Here is a 16,160-nt window from a genome sequence, read left to right on the forward strand (position 1 = left end):
GTAAATGTTGCCCCTGATTTTGCCCAAAATACGTGGACCAACCGGATGATGACACGTAGGTGGAAAGGGTTTAGAGTTTAAATAATTCAGCTAAGTCTTCTTAAGCACATGGATCAACCTTAGACATGCCTCCCGGAGAAGGAATATAAATCTCACATACTCCCGGAGAGCAAAACTACAACAAAGCATCTCCAGGAGGTGTCAGATCCTATCTGAACAGTCATCTCGCATTTAATGCCGCATGGGAGGAGGCGTATTGAAACTCCCATATGTCTTAAAGTCTGACGGCACAACCCCCACTCTGCAGCTACTATGCTATGATTAGCAAGCCTAGTGACGGCTACTTTATGAGGACTCACATCAGTCAAAAAGGATAAAGGACTACATCCATAAAACCCCTACAAAGCCTAGGGATTAGACCATGCATTTCCTATGATATATTCATTGGGAATGTGTGGCTTTACTGATAATTTCAGAAAGACATGTACCTCAATTCTAGGGATCACCCCACAAAAACACTATAAATACCCCCCAAACTCATTAAAGCAAGGGTCGAGAATTCTGGGTTTCATAAGAACTAGAAGAGGAAAAATCCACCAAGAACATTCTCTGTAATAAATATTATCATAAATATACAGACTCGTGGACTAAGGCTCATTAACGCCCCAACCACGTAAAAACCTCTCTGTTAATTCCTTACAGCTCTCTTAATTATTATTATTATATTGGTTGCCGAAAACCTCGGTCAACAGGATCTAAATCCCAACTCAGAGGCCTTTTTTCATTGGAAACAGGAATCTGACCATTGTTAATGCTTGGTTAAAAATGTTAGTCTGGGAAAGTTAGGAACTCATCCTTTCAAGTTCTTCAACATGTAGTGTGAACATGAGAAGTTCAAATAAATTATGTTAGATTGTTGGAATAAGGAGGCTAGAGGAAATGACCTTTTCCTTATAACTTTCAAGTTGAGACGACTTCAAAATACTTTGAAACAATTTAAGAAGCTTCAAGTGGGTGATGTTAAGATAAGCTATGACCTGGCTAGAGATGTTTATGACCAAGCTAATATTGAACTACAAAAGGACCCCATTCTCCTTTTTTTCAAGATTTGAAAAAAGAGCCAGGGAACATGCTACACATTGCAAGAAGTTATTGAAAGTTTCTTGAAGCAGAAGAGTAAAGTAGTGTGGCTTAGATTTGGGGATGAGAACTCGTCCTAATCTCATGCATGCATCAAGAAAAGAATAGAGATGAATCGTATAGCATAGTATGTTAACTCTCATGGTCATTTAGAGGATGATTACCCAAATATAGTGGACCATTTTATGGTTCATTTCAGATGCTTTATGGGCATACCAAGCAGTGCATCCATTCTGTTAGGTCCTTTTTTTGGCAATTTAGTTGTCAAAATATAATTTAATTAATGTGCATTTTATTGAGCATTCAATTTGTTTTTACCAACTCTGGACCTTTTTTCCAGGGGGAGTTGTGTTTAGTACTTGTGAACTATTTGGTTTAAAAGTTAGCATGTTTCTTTAGTTATTGTTGGTTTTCGATTGTGTTACTCAGGGGGAGTAGTTATTTGTTATGGCTAACTTTATCTTGCAGGTACTTTGTGTTAAAAAATATTTTGTTCATCTAAAGTGCCAAAGGGGGAGATTGTAAAGTCCTTTTTTGGCAAGTTAGTTGACAAAATAATTTTTCCTTTTATGGTAAGATTGTTGTGCATTCATACCCGATTTCTTACCTTATAAATTCGGTTTGTAGTTGCTTTTTTCCTTGTTAGGAAAGTTGCACTTTCAACTGAACTTTCCTTTGTTGAAAACTTCTTAAAAGAGAAGCAATTCTCTTTTGGAAAGTTGTCTTTTTTAGGGAAACTTTGATTATTGCCTTTTCGTTATTGATTTCGATTGTATCTTGATACAATCAGAATATCTAATCTATTTTTGGCAGGAATCAAGCATTGATAGAGGATCGGACCCGATTACAGCAAGTTTCCCGTTTCTGGTGTGATCTGCTGCGTCAGCATCCGAATTTGATGTAGCAGATCGTGTTATCTTAGGAAAGTTTTTGTACAGCTGTAGATTTGATCTTGTGACTTTCTCTAAGGTTTCTATGTTCTATAAATAGAGCCTAGAGAGCAGCCATTCGAATCAGCTCTTCCATAATTCATTTTTTGCACTTATCTTATTTGAGAGAAGAGAGTTTTCTATGTTTTGTGAGAACCTAGTTTTTCATCTAGGTTCTAGTTGTTTATTTATGTTCTTACTCTGTCCTAGAGGTTGTGAAGAACTGCTTGACTGAACAAGAGATTGGTCTTCGGGAGAAGACTTGATAAAGCCTTACTTCGGGAGGAAGTAAGCACTTGGTCTTCGGGAGAAGACTTGTTGAAGTCTTACTTCGGGAGGAAGTAAGCACTCACACTTCAAAGACGAAGGGAGTTCGGGCTTGAAGGTGTTTCAAGAAGTCAGATTCTTAAAGTGGATTACAAAGGATTGCGGCAATACTTTAGAGGGAGTCTAAACTTGTTTAAGTCAATTGTCTTTGTAATTTTGATACTTTATTAATTGATTTCATTCTCTGGGCGTGGCTCTGTGGACTAGGAGTGTTCGTGAGAACACTGATACCACGTATAAATCTCTTGTGTCAAGTTATTTATTTTTTTCTGTAAATATTTTATATTTTGCCTATTTTGTTTTGCTGTAGCAGAATTACTTTCTGCTTCTGCTAACGTTTACAGTTTTATATTTTCTTATATACAACTAACATTTTGCAAAAACACGGTTTTTCAATTGGTATCAGAGCGGGACACTAAACTCTTAGTGTGGTCCTATAACGTTTTTGTGTTAAAATGTCATTTTTTGCAGAAGGAAGTTCTATTTCTAGACCACCGTTGCTTAATGACTCTAACTATCATTATTGGAAAGTTAGAATGAGGGCCTTCATCAAATATCAAGATGAGAAAGCTTGGAGAATGGTTCTATCAGGTTGGTCTCTTCGAGTTGAGACAGATTCTTCAGGTAACACTACTATAAAATCTGAACTGGAATGGTCTATTGAAGATGATAAACTTTCTGCCTACAATAGCAAAGTCTTGCATGCTATTTTTAACGGTGTAGGTGAATGTTACATTTAACTTATATCATCTTGTGTTTCTGCTAAGGAAGCTTGGGAGATCCTTCAAACTCAATTTGAGGGAACTTCTGATGTGAAGCGATCTAGATTTATCATGCTTCAAACCCAATTTGATGATCTTAGGATGTCAGATAATGAAACCCTAACTGAATTCTATGAAAAACTATCTGATATTGCTAATGAATATTTTGCTCTTGGTGAAAAACTTGATGATTCTGTTCTTGTGAGAAAAATTGTTAGAGTTCTTCCAGAGAGGTTCGATACTAAACTTTTAGCAATGGAGGAGGCTAAAGACTTTAGCACAATGAAGGTGGAAGAATTAATGGGTTCTTTGCGCACTTTTGAATTGAATCAGCAAATCAAGTAGAAGGACAAACCCAAGTCCATTACTGATAGAGGTAAAGGTATTGCTTATAATGTTACTGAAAAAGAAACTTCAGATGATGAAGAAGATGATGAGATGGATGTTTTAACTAAAAACTTTCAAAAATACATGAAAAAGATAAGTGACAAAAAGAATTTTCCAAAATTCTCCAAAGGTAATATTTTTTCAAAACCTTCAATGACTAACAAAAAGGGAATTCAGTGCAGGGAATGTGATGGTTTTGGACATATTCAATCTGAATGTGCAAATACACTGAAAAAGAATAAGAAAAGTTTCAATGTCACATGGAGTGACGATGAAACTGATAGTGATGAAGATATTTCTAAAAATGTTGCACTAACCTCAGTTTCTTCTAAGTTTGTTTGTGATTCACAGTGAAAGAAAGATTGGTAAGTTTGAATAATAGCATTGAAAAAGAAAATTCTGATTCTAATTCTGATGAATCTGACATCTGTGAGGAGTCACTGGCTGAGTCTTACAAGGTTATGTATGAAAAGTGGATACAGAATGCAGCTTAAAGAGGCTTTGCTGGTCTTGGATCAAATGGTACTGAAAGTTCTGGAAAAACAAAATTTGTAAAATCTAGTGTTCCAGCGAATTTACCTGATGCTGCAAATTTAAGATCTGCTGCAACAAAAATGTCGTCTACAAAAGCAAAGTCTCCAGTAAGTTCAAAAAGGATAAGATCTCAGGTAAGAAGGTTTGTTCCAATCTGTCATTTTTGTGGTATTAAAGGACATATCAGGCCTAAATGTTTCACGTTGCAAAATATGTTTAAAACAAATTATTTTGGTAATTTGAATTTTTTTCAAAAGAAACATAGTGCTTTGAAACAAAAATGGATTGAAAAAGAAAAACGTCTAGCTGGTTTTTTTGATAAAAGTGCTGCTTCTCAAATGTGGTATTTTGACAGTGGTTGTTCTAGACATATGACAGGTGACAAGGATTTTTTAATGAATATCAGACTAATGCAATGTGGTGAGGTCACGTTTGGTAATGGTTCAGGAAATGTCATTGGTATGGGAACTCTCAATTTTGAAGGGTTACCAAGGTTGAAAAATGTTATGCTTGTTGAGGGACTAAAAGCTAATTTACTTAGCATTAGTCAGATTTGTAATCAAGGGTATACCATCAATTTTGACAATGATCATTGTTTTGTTCTTAATAGTGATAAACAATGCATTTTACAAGGGTTTAGATCTGTTGATAATTGCTATACTCTCACATCTATTCTTACTTGTCATTCTGCATGTGAAAATACCAGTGCCACAAATATTTCTAAAAATCCTGTTCAACATTCTAGAACAAAGCACATTGATATAAGACATCACTTTATCAGGGAACTTGTTGAAAATAAATCTTTGCAATTAGAATATGTTGATACTGAAAAAAAATTAGCTGATATTTTCACCAAAACCCTAGATTCAAGTCGCTTTGACTCCCTCAGAAAGTCTTTGGGAGTTTGCATTGTCTAATCTCTCTTGTTCATATTTTTTTGTACAATATTGTTAAGTTTTTTCTTTCTAGCATTTAATCTTCTTTCATTTTAATTTGACAAATTAATTATGTTTATGCTTTTGGAATATAATTAGTTAGGATCTCATTTTTATCATACTTTTTGAAATTGAGTTAAAAGGTTCATGTTACTTTTTATTTGTGTCTGGGATTAAATAATGTTCTTATACAGAGTTGAGCGATTTTTGTTTCAGTTGCTTGTCAGGCCCCTTGCTGGAATAGAGCTACCCATAATGAGGTGTGAAAGCCATATTTTGAGTAAGCTGGAACATTGTAATTAGCAACTATGATGAGGATGCACTACCATAGAAAAGGGCTACCTTCAGTATGGTGTGATAGCATCCAGTTGCGGGATCAAATTGAAAAAGGCGAAAATGAAAAATCTTGCCAAGGACAATGATCCTATTTTCACTGCACACACTTATGTCTGACAAGTGTGTTCAATTCTGTAAGTCTCCTCTACTAAAATAAATTAAAAATCCTGGTTCACAATTGTTAGTAACATGCATATCTTTTTCCTCAACATCAATTAAGTATGATTTGTTCTTGAGATACTAACTATTTATACTCTTTCGAAAGCATAACATGTATTTTTGTCTTTTGTAATGATTTTTGATTAAATTGCTTGGTTTAGAATTTCTTATATTTATTGTACATCTTTTATTTTATTTTCGGTTCTTTAAAAATAATAATAAAAAAATAATAAAAAAAAGGGAGGTGTTGGTGACTTGATTCATGGGCTAAGAAAATTTGTGCTTAATTGGTAAGTATCAATATTTATTCTTTCTTGATTTATTTTGATATGTTTCCATTTAAAGATTGATCTCTTATATGGTAATGTGTTTTAATTTTGAAAGATTGTCTTAAATAGGATATTTTTGGAAATAATGTTGGTATTTCTAGTTTCCCTTTATTTTTTTTTAAAAAAAAAAAAAGAAAGGAGAAAAAAAAAAGAAAAATTTTCTTGCAAGATAGTGGGGCGGTTTCCTTTTGTGTTCTTGGGCTGGTAGTTTCTCTTTTTAAGTTGGTTTCCTCTTTTGATCCTCTCTCACGTGATTATATAAACCACCTTCCTGTGTCTTTTATTTTCATAACCTAGCTACCTGATCCCTATTTCTTTGTGTTCTTGCTTCTTTGTTTCTCATTCTTACTTTCAGAAATTCATGGCTAAAACTAAGAACCTAGGGCATCCAAGGAAAATGGTGGAATCCAAACAAGCCCCCTCAAATGCTCCTCTTGCTGCTCCAATCGTCTTGCTGCCATGGAAGAGGTTCAGCAAGAGATGTCCAAGCAGCTGTCCTCATTGATCAAGCTTTATGGGGCATAAGTTTTCTTTCTTTTTATTTTTGTTGGACATATTTCTATATTTTCATTTCTTTTTGTCTTTGGCCCTTATAGATAAACAAAAAGGGGGAGTAATTGGGTTTTTAATTGTATACTCAACTGTCTAGGGGGAGTTGAGGTTTGTGTTTGTGTTTGTCTTTGTCTTTGGTCAAAGTTAGCTTTTTATTTTGGTTTAATGTTGTGCTTCTTAGGGGGAGTTTTTATGTTTGTTTCGCTAACTTTGTTTTGTAGGTGTTTGTTAATTAATAATATTTTGATTATCTAAAGTGCCAAAGGGGGAGATTAATGTTAGGTCCTTTTTTTGGCAATTTAGTTGTCAAAATATAATTTAATAAATGTGCATTTTATTGAGCATTCAATTTGTTTTTACCAACTCTGGACCCTTTTTCCAGGGGGAGTTGTGTTTAGTACTTGGAACTATTTGGTTTAAAAGTTGGCATGTTTCTTTAGTTATTGTTGGTTTTCGATTGTGTTACTCAGGGGGAGTAGTTATTTGTTATGGCTAACTTTATCTTGCAGGTACTTTGTGTTAAAAAATATTTTGTTCATCTAAAGTGCCAAAAGGGGAGATTGTAAAGTCCTTTTTTGGCAAGTTAGTTGACAAAATAATTTTTCCTTTTATGGTAAGATTGTTGTGCATTCATACCAGATTTCTTACCTTATAAATTCAGTTTGTAATTGCTCTTTTCCTTGTTAGGAAAGTTGCACTTTCAGCTGAACTTTCCTTTGTTGAAAACTTCTTAAAAGAGAAGCAATTCTCTTTTGGAAAGTTGTCTTTTTTAGGGAAACTTTGATTATTGCCTTTTCGTTATTGATTTCGATTGTATCTTGATACAATCAGAATATCTAATCTATTTTTGGCAGGAATCAAGCATTGATAGAGGATCGGACCCGATTATAACAAGTTTCCCGTTTCTGGTGTGATCTGCTGCGTCAGCATCCGGATTTGATGTAGCAGATCGTGTTTTCTTAGGAAAGTTTTTGTACAGCTGTAGATTCGATCTTGTGACTGTCTCTAAGGTTTATATGTTCTATAAATAGAGCCTAGAGAGCAGCCATTCGAATCAGCTCTTCCATAATTCATTTTTTGCACTTATCTTATTTGAGAGAAGAGAGTTTTCTTTGTTTTGTGAGAACCTAGTTGTTCATCTAGGTTCTAGTTGTTTATTTCTGTTCTTACTCTGTCCTAGAGGTTGTGAAGAACTGCTTGACTGAACAAGAGATTGGTCTTCGGGAGAAGACTTGATAAAGCCTTACTTCGGGAGGAAGTAAGCACTTGGTCTTCGGGAGAAGACTTGTTGAAGCCTTACTTCGGGAGGAAGTAAGCACTCACACTTCAAAGACGAAGGGAGTTCGAGCTTGAAGGTGTTTCAAGAAGTCAGATTCTTAAAGTGGATTACAAAGGATTGCGGCAATACTTTAGAGGGAGTCTAAACTTGTTTAAGTCAATTGTCTTTGTAATTTTGATACTTTATTAATTGATTTCATTCTCTGGGCGTGGCCCCGTGGACTAGGAGAGTTCGTGAGAACACTGATACCACGTATAAATCTCTTGTGTCAAGTTATTTATTTTTTTCTATAAATATTTTATATCCTGCCTGTTTTGTTTTGCTGTAGCAGAATTACTTTCTGCTTCTGCTAACACTTACAGTTTTATATTTTCTTATATACAACTGACATTTTGCAAAAACATGGTTTTTCACATTCCAATTAATAAGAAGTGTTTGGAAGAAGGGCCTCGGTTAACTTTAGATGACCAGTTGAAACTTATCAAACCATTCATAATTTAGGATGTCAAAAGTTCTTCATTTTCTATCCTGGGTCTGAAAAGCCCTAGACCTAATGGGTATGGGTAAAAAAATTTCAAATTTTTGTGGAAGGATCTGGGCAACGAACTGGCCACAACTGTCCTAAAAGTTTTTCAAAACGGAATTATTACAGATCAGCTAAACAAAACATTATTGATGCTTATCTCCAAAGTGGAGAAGCCTTTGAAGGTAATTGATTACCGACCAATAGCATGCTGTATCACTATTTACAAATGCATCTCTAAGATAATTTATTCTTGTCTGGCTGAGGTGCTACCTAAGATGGTAAGTGATAATCAAGGTGCCATTATTAAAAGTAGATATCTTGCTCATAATGTAGTTATCCTACAAGATTTGTTGAAAGGTTATCAGTGAAAAACTGTTTCACCCAGGTACTTAATGAAGATTGACTTAAGCAAGGCTTATGATACAATTGATTAGCAATTTCTAGAGAAGTTACTTAAAGCTTTATGCTTGCCAACTCAATATGTTAATTGGATCATGGTTTGTGTGAGAGGCTCAATTTACTTGTTAGTTTTGAATGAAAAGATTCAAGGCCAGTTTCAAGATGTTAAAGGATTGAGATAAGGAGACGCTATCTCCCCTCTGTTGTCTTTGTCATAGATATCATATTTTATGAAAGAACCTCAAGTTAAGCCATTTATGTTTTGCAAATGGTTTGATATTGTGATTTAAAGGCAATGTTGCCTAGGAGTCTTGCCTTGCTAAATCTTTTCAGCAATTTAGTCAGGCATCTAGTTTAAAAGCAAACATAGATAAGTCCAATATCTACTTTACTGGTATTAATGAGGTTGTTAAGAAAGGCATAGAAGAAGTACTTCAATTCAAAGAGGGATCTTTCCCTTTGAAATACTTACTTGTTAGTCTCAGACCAACACACTAGAGACAATAGGATTGTGACATCATTTTGAGGAAATTGAGTATGAAAATTCACACATGGGCTAGTAGGCACCTATCTTTTGCTGGTAGATCACTCCATATTCATTCAGTAAATTGCATATGGCTTCATGGGAACTAATTTGCAAACCCAAAAAGTTTGGTGGTTTGGGTTTCAGAGAAGGGCCAAAATGGAACAAAGATTCTTTGACTAAGTTCCTTTGGGCTTTATCTTTGAAATAAGATCCCCTTTGGGTAAAATGGGTGAATTGTGTCTACTTGAAGGCCAGGATGTTTGGTCTCTTGAAGCTAAATCCGATGTAAGTTGGTCTTGGAGGAAGCTAACTTAGGAACATCAGGAACATAACAGAAATAAAGAAGGCTAGCATCAATGGAAAATTTACTATGAGCAAGGCTTATGGTTTCCTTTTGGAATGGAGCATACAAGTATCATTTGGGAAGGTTGTTTAGTATTCTCTCATAGCGCCTACACATCGATATATTCTATGGCAAGTAATTCATACAAACCTTCTTGCTCGAGACAATTACGAAAAATATATATGTTGAATCTGCTATTTCCCGGTTTGTGAGTTGGAATAGGAAAATCATGAATACTTATTTTTCCAAATAACATTTTTCATGGATTTTACTTCTCAAAATCAGTGAGGCTAGGAAGCCAAATCTAGCCGAATCAGTTTGAAGACTTGGTTCAATGGATAGATACCAAGAGGCGAAAGAGGCTTGTGTCGAATGTCTTTTTATGGAATTTGGTTAAATCATATTTGAAAAAAGATATTTAGCTCCTTAATGTATAGATGATATAGTGAAAGAGAATTAAAAGATTAGATTGAATCTTGTAAATAAAAAGAAGTTAAGTAAAATTGATAGATCCGTTCTAGCAATGGTAAAAGTATTGTGAATTTGTATATATCTAATATAATCATAATGAGTATGCTCGTTGATTGTAGTCAGTTTGATTAATGAAATTTTATTTCTTTATAAAAAAATATATACTTATTTATTACTTTCTTTTCTTTTTTTCTTCTACGATTTATATACATATAAATATGGTCAATTAATGTTAATTTAGGGGTCCAGACCGAAACCATAATTATGTTGCATTTAAACTTAATTAATAATCCTTATTAATTGCATCCATGATAATCTATCTTAAGCTAACAAACATGTACAGTACAGTGTGACCGTAGGACTCTGAAATTAACAAAGGAAAAGACAAGTGTACACATCTACATGTTTGTTTGTGAGTGATGACACGATGACTAAAAAAATTAAATAGTTTTCAACTATTTTTCGGTATAGATAAATATGTGACTTACAAATTAATCGAGAAATGTTAATTAAAGAGAAATTTATGGTGCTAAGTACAACAACAAATGGTGATATATTATTATTGGTGTTAATTAATAATGGGTTACACATAATTTAATTTAATTGATAATATAAAAAATGTTAATATTGGTATGATGTTGGGCACTATATAGTGTCTAACAGCAATGTACTTGCTTTCTGTTGTGTTGTGGTGTGTTGAGTATATATAGTATTTTCTGCCCAACCTAATAATATTAATAAACTTGCTGTTGCTGTGTATAGTATTTGCTGCCTAAACTAAACATGATTGGCTCATCCAAATACAGTAATATTTGGGGCTAACATGCAAAAAGCCAACTGAAGAGAAACAATCGAAAGTGAGAGAGAGAGAGAGAGAGAGAGAGAGAGAGAGAGAGAGAGAGAGAGCACTAGCCATCAAAAGCATATTTCCATGGATAAGTACTAGCTGGACAAAATTCTGGTTTAGGAGTGGGAAAGATGAGCTGAACCTCAATTATTATGATAAGTTACAGCCTTTTTGTTTATTATATATATAAATATAAATGTAAAACATTATGTTGATGTTGATGTTCTCTCTTTTTATCTATGTTTTGATCAGAGGGGCACATGCCAAACCAACATTACCAGTCTTTTATTTTATTTTTTATTTTATTTACTTTTCAAAGTGCCTCCTCCGGCCCACAACCTGTGGTCCGATCCGACCCGACCCCCCTTATCTTATCGCATTCAGTCTCTACCTTTTCAATTTTCATCACTATAAACTTGGTCACATCAAACTTTATAGAACTTCCATTTTCTTCTTTCTTTCTTCAAATAATTTTTTTCTTTCTCTCTTTTCGCGTTTAAACTATCTTTCTTAGTTAAGTTGTAAATATTATTATTTTTTTCTGAATATGATCAAATTATATAAAATCAAATCCATATTCACATTCACTAAAGATCAATAATATAAAGGAGCTTTTTTTCTTTCTTTCTTTTTTCGTCGATCTTTAATAAACCAACGTGAAGAGTACTCTCCCCTCTTTTTTCTCTTTCCCTTTCCCATTCTAAGATTCCAAAGACAACCTAACTAAGTGACTAACCAACTTCTCTAATTCCCCTTTTTTTTTCTTTCTTTCGGACCATACCGCTCTTCACCCCACCATCTCCCTTTCTTTCTCAAATTTCTCTATATTATCTCTCCCATTCCTCAAACAGCTCAATTACAATAACACATATATATATATATATATATATATCTATCTTCTTATTATAATCCAATTCCCAATATATAGTTGATCATCATCATATAATTTTCTTTTGTCAATTTCGAACAAACACTGATATAATTATACAAAATGCCATCAATGCAGTCTAGCCCATTCTATCAAATGGAAAACCCAGCTATAATTTCCCTCCTCCGCCATGCTCAAGGCAGCGGAGGAGGTGGAAATAATACTGACGGAGGAGGAGGAGGCGGTGACAAAAATAATGGTGGCGAAAATCATAAAAAAGCCAATAATAAGCGTTCTTCAACAAAATCCTCGAGTATGACCGGAGGGCTGTTTCGAATATTCAAGCTATTCCCGATGCTAACTTCAGGTTGTAAGATGGTTGCTCTGTTAGGCAGACCAAGAAGACCAATGTTAAAAGACAACGCCACTACTGGGACGATCTTCGGGTACAGAAAAGGACGAGTGAGCCTGGCCATACAAGAGGACCCTCACTGCATGCCTGTGTTCGTGATCGAGCTACCCATGCAGACAAGCGCTTTCCACAAAGAAATGCAAGCAGACGACATAATACGAATCGCCTTAGAGAGCGAGACCAAAACCCATAAGAAAAAGCTCTTCGAGGAATACGTGTGGGCTGTTTACTGTAACGGTAGAAAGATGGGTTACTCCATTAGGAGAATGAACATGTCCGATGACGAGCTCCACGTGATGCAGACCCTTCGAGGGGTTTCAATGGGAGCCGGGGTTCTTCCACCTCCTTACGATCAGAAAGAGGCCGCCGCCGCTGCCGCCTCCGACGGCGAGTTAACTTACATGCGAGCTAGATTTGAAAGAGTCGTCGGATCTAAGGATTCCGAGGCTTTGTACATGATTAATCCAGATGGTTCGGCTGGTCCTGAGTTAAGCATTTTCTTTGTAAGGTCTCACTGATCAAGCAATTTAATTATATTAAATTATTATTAATTACTTTATAATTAAGAATTCGTATATAAGATGATGATACATTCATAGATATAGATTTATTGAATTGGGGTAAAGATTTGATGATTGTTTCGTGATCATGAATATTTGATTATTGTTTTTGTAGGTTAGTTTTCGATTATGTAACTTTGACTAATAAATTAAGAGAGAGTTTTAGTATATATGATTATGATACATCGGTTTATTTATTATATATATTTACTAAATTATGTTCATTTAATGGATTTTATTTACTATATAAGCTTATGATGCATGGGTTCGCTAATTTAATTTTTACTGGATATGGATATATGATCAACATGGTACACACACTCTCGAGCAAATTAAGATTTTATTTAAAATTTGCTCTTGCTTACAAATAATTAGTAAATTTTCATTTTAGTTATTAAATTAAATACTTAAAATTCGATATTAAATTATATTAATAACTGTATGACACTCTAAACCATCTTAGACCCCACTATTACCCTTAAACAAGTCTCGTATTATATTATTTAGCATATTTATTTATTTTGAAATCCTCCTCTCATATTATTTGGTTCTCATTAATTTAATTTGGAGTGTCGGTACAGATTCATTATTTATAATTCAATTAATATTTGTGAAATAAATATTCTATTTTTTGTTTTACCAAGCTTAATTTAGCGATCACCCCCCAGGTGTGGTTGTGATCGTACGTGCATTTGTGGAAATTATTTTATATATACTTTCTCTTGACTAAGGGTAATAATCAAAATAAATAATTTATATTTTTAAATTAAAAATAGGGTAGTTAGAATAAATATTTTAATCACAAAAGATTTTAAAAAAATTATAAAAATACATTAACAAGGAGAAATTTTTATTTTTATTTTTACGGTTTGAAATTTTTTATTTATAAAAATAGGTTTCTTAGTAAAAATAATAAGTTGTTTAACATTTTTATTGTTAATTGTTTTATAATTTATTTATAGTTAATTTATAATTGCTATGTGATTAATTTTTTTGTTGCTTTTAATTATTATTTTATAATTTATTTTTAGTTGATTTATAATTGTTGTAAGTTTCATTTTTCTCGTTATATTTTAGTTGTTGGAGAAAAATATATTTGTGATTTTGACTTATTTAAAATTGTATTTTTAATAAATTAAATTTGTAAATATAACTGTAAGGAAAGGTGTGGGTCTTAAAAATGTAAACGAAATATATATAGAAAAAATGTATTTATGAGAAATTCCTAAGTTTTTTGTTAATTTTTTTTATTATTATTTTTACTGAAGAAAAATACTAAAAACATAATAAATTATCAAACAATTAATCGTCATACTCATTAAAAATTAAAATTTTATATTCAATTATTACATAATATAGTAAATATTAATTAGCAAAATTTAATCACAATTTCATACGTAAATGTAGGGAAATTTACGCTAAAAAAGGAAAATTTTGAAATAAAAATAGCAACTAATGCGCATTATTTAATCACTACAATAAATAAGGTTCTTGCCCGCCTAAATTTGCAACGACAAATTTTAACAAGCGCATAATTATACAAACAATTCTTGTCGAAAACGAATTAACACTGACACTTTTGACTTGCCATTGTTAAGTGTTAGTTAAATATTCACTGAAAAATTTTTGCTAGCGCAATGATGCGCCGATGAAAGTTGGCACACTTTTTTATTTTGTTGGGTAAAGGTTTTCTCATCGCAAATTTGCGCCAACGTAACTTGTCACAACCCGAGCTCTAAGGTCAAAGGTCACACTTTGACCCTCAAAGGTCACACTTTGACCCTTGTAGGAAGATAGCGCTTATAAATAATCTTTTAATTTATATCACAAAATATTTATTTAAAAATAATAGATTAACTCCTATATCGATAAGAATATATTAGTAACAAAATCAGGACCACTCATTAATATAAAAGAACAATAATATGCTCATAGTTATGTAGTCAACAAAATACTAAAATAATATCTAGCATTCACCATTCCTCATTTGTAAATAGTACATAATTAATTTAAGTCATCTAGACCATCTATTCGAGCTTAAATACAAAATCAGTTTCATTGGAAGTTTAATAAGTAGAATACGACTAAAAGAATAACGACTTTCTTCCTCAACGGTAACATCCTCATCCACTAGCATCAAACTGAGTTCCTGAAATGGGAGAAAATAGGCGGTGAGCTTATAAAACCCAGTAAGAAAACAACTAATATCAAAGGACCCTTGGTTTAGTAAAAATTCCCGCATGATTAGATTTTAAAATAAAATATCTCATCACCATTATCAAAATGTATAAACAAAGTAGAGAGACCACAAATAATCACAAAATCAAGTGTCAAATGCATATCACACCGTCTACTAGATCCCTAGCTCTCAATAACAATAGATATATATTGGGGCTCAGATTCAATTCACTCCCTGGACAAATTCTAAGTCTTTCACCTACAGGTGAGTGCACACTTAATCTACCTGTTATACCCAAAATTTGACTGCCACCTCAATGAAGGACACATGTCAAGATAAAGGGAATGTAAATCGATACCATTTCTTTTACGGAATAACTCATTAATTACGTAAGTATCAGAGTATATTTGTAACTCGCTGACTATAAGGTCTTAGGCGAAGAAACAATGTACAAAGTAGCACTTAGTATATTAGCGAGAAACTATATGTCGCTAAATGCGAATAGCGAGGCGCCAAAGAAAGCGACCCGTATCAATCATTGAGATGCTTAGCGTACAATGAACAAACTGAGTGTAAAAGTCGAATCGGCTCAAGAGCAAGTAAGCGAGGTGACCATCTCGCTATGGGAAAACTTCCTATAGCTTCATCCCGCTAACGATAACGAGGCTTACAACCCTAGCGAGTCAGAATGGTTCTTTGTAAATAACAACTGCGAGCGACACCAGACATACATTGTCGACCTTGGAAAGAAGAATGGCCCCAGCTCGCTTTTGGGATCAATGTAACCAAGTTTCTGCCGAGACATCTCTAGATACAACAGCTTAAGATGTGTTCAATACACAATTATTTTGACCCAGTAAAAGCGAGAAAATCACAGCTATACGATTTTCAAATCATAAACTGCATTTACACTACGAGATATGTAATTAAATCTCACAATTTTAGGGATAATTGCTATAAACATATTCTGGTCAACTTTGTAATTAATTGTCCACTGTGTAATTATAAATAGTGACAAACAAGAGTAAAAAAGGGACAAAAAAACTCATACAAGAGAGTTCCTAAAATAAATATCAGAAATATGAATATGATTGACTCGTGGACTATGCAGAATTTTAACTACAAAACCACGTTAAAAACCCTGTGTTCATATATTATTTTCCTATAGCTTTTATTTTTTCTGTGTGAAATCATTATCGTGAGGCTCAATTTTAGTTAACGAAAATCTGCGTTAACAGTTTGGTGCTTTCACTGAGAGCCTCTGTGAAAAAGCTCAGAAAAAAAACCTCCCTTCTTTCGAAGAAAAACCATCTCCTTCATGGCTAAAAATCCAAAAAATGTTAACACCCCACATGAGAAAA

The 16,160-nt window shown here is 33.5% G+C and overlaps 1 protein-coding gene across 1 annotated transcript; it reads left to right on the forward strand.

Annotated features, from left to right (window-relative positions):
• The first annotated feature begins 11,051 nt into the window (after nucleotides 1-11,051).
• LOC115695657 (protein MIZU-KUSSEI 1) lies at nucleotides 11,052-12,790 on the forward strand. Its single transcript, XM_030622719.2, has one exon. It carries the CDS (start codon nucleotides 11,772-11,774, stop codon nucleotides 12,576-12,578), a length of 807 nt encoding a protein of 268 aa, XP_030478579.1. The 5' UTR covers nucleotides 11,052-11,771; the 3' UTR covers nucleotides 12,579-12,790.
• The last annotated feature ends 3,370 nt before the right edge of the window (nucleotides 12,791-16,160 follow it).

This window comes from Cannabis sativa, chromosome X, assembly GCF_029168945.1.
Source record: "Cannabis sativa cultivar Pink pepper isolate KNU-18-1 chromosome X, ASM2916894v1, whole genome shotgun sequence".
NCBI lineage: Eukaryota > Viridiplantae > Streptophyta > Magnoliopsida > Rosales > Cannabaceae > Cannabis > Cannabis sativa.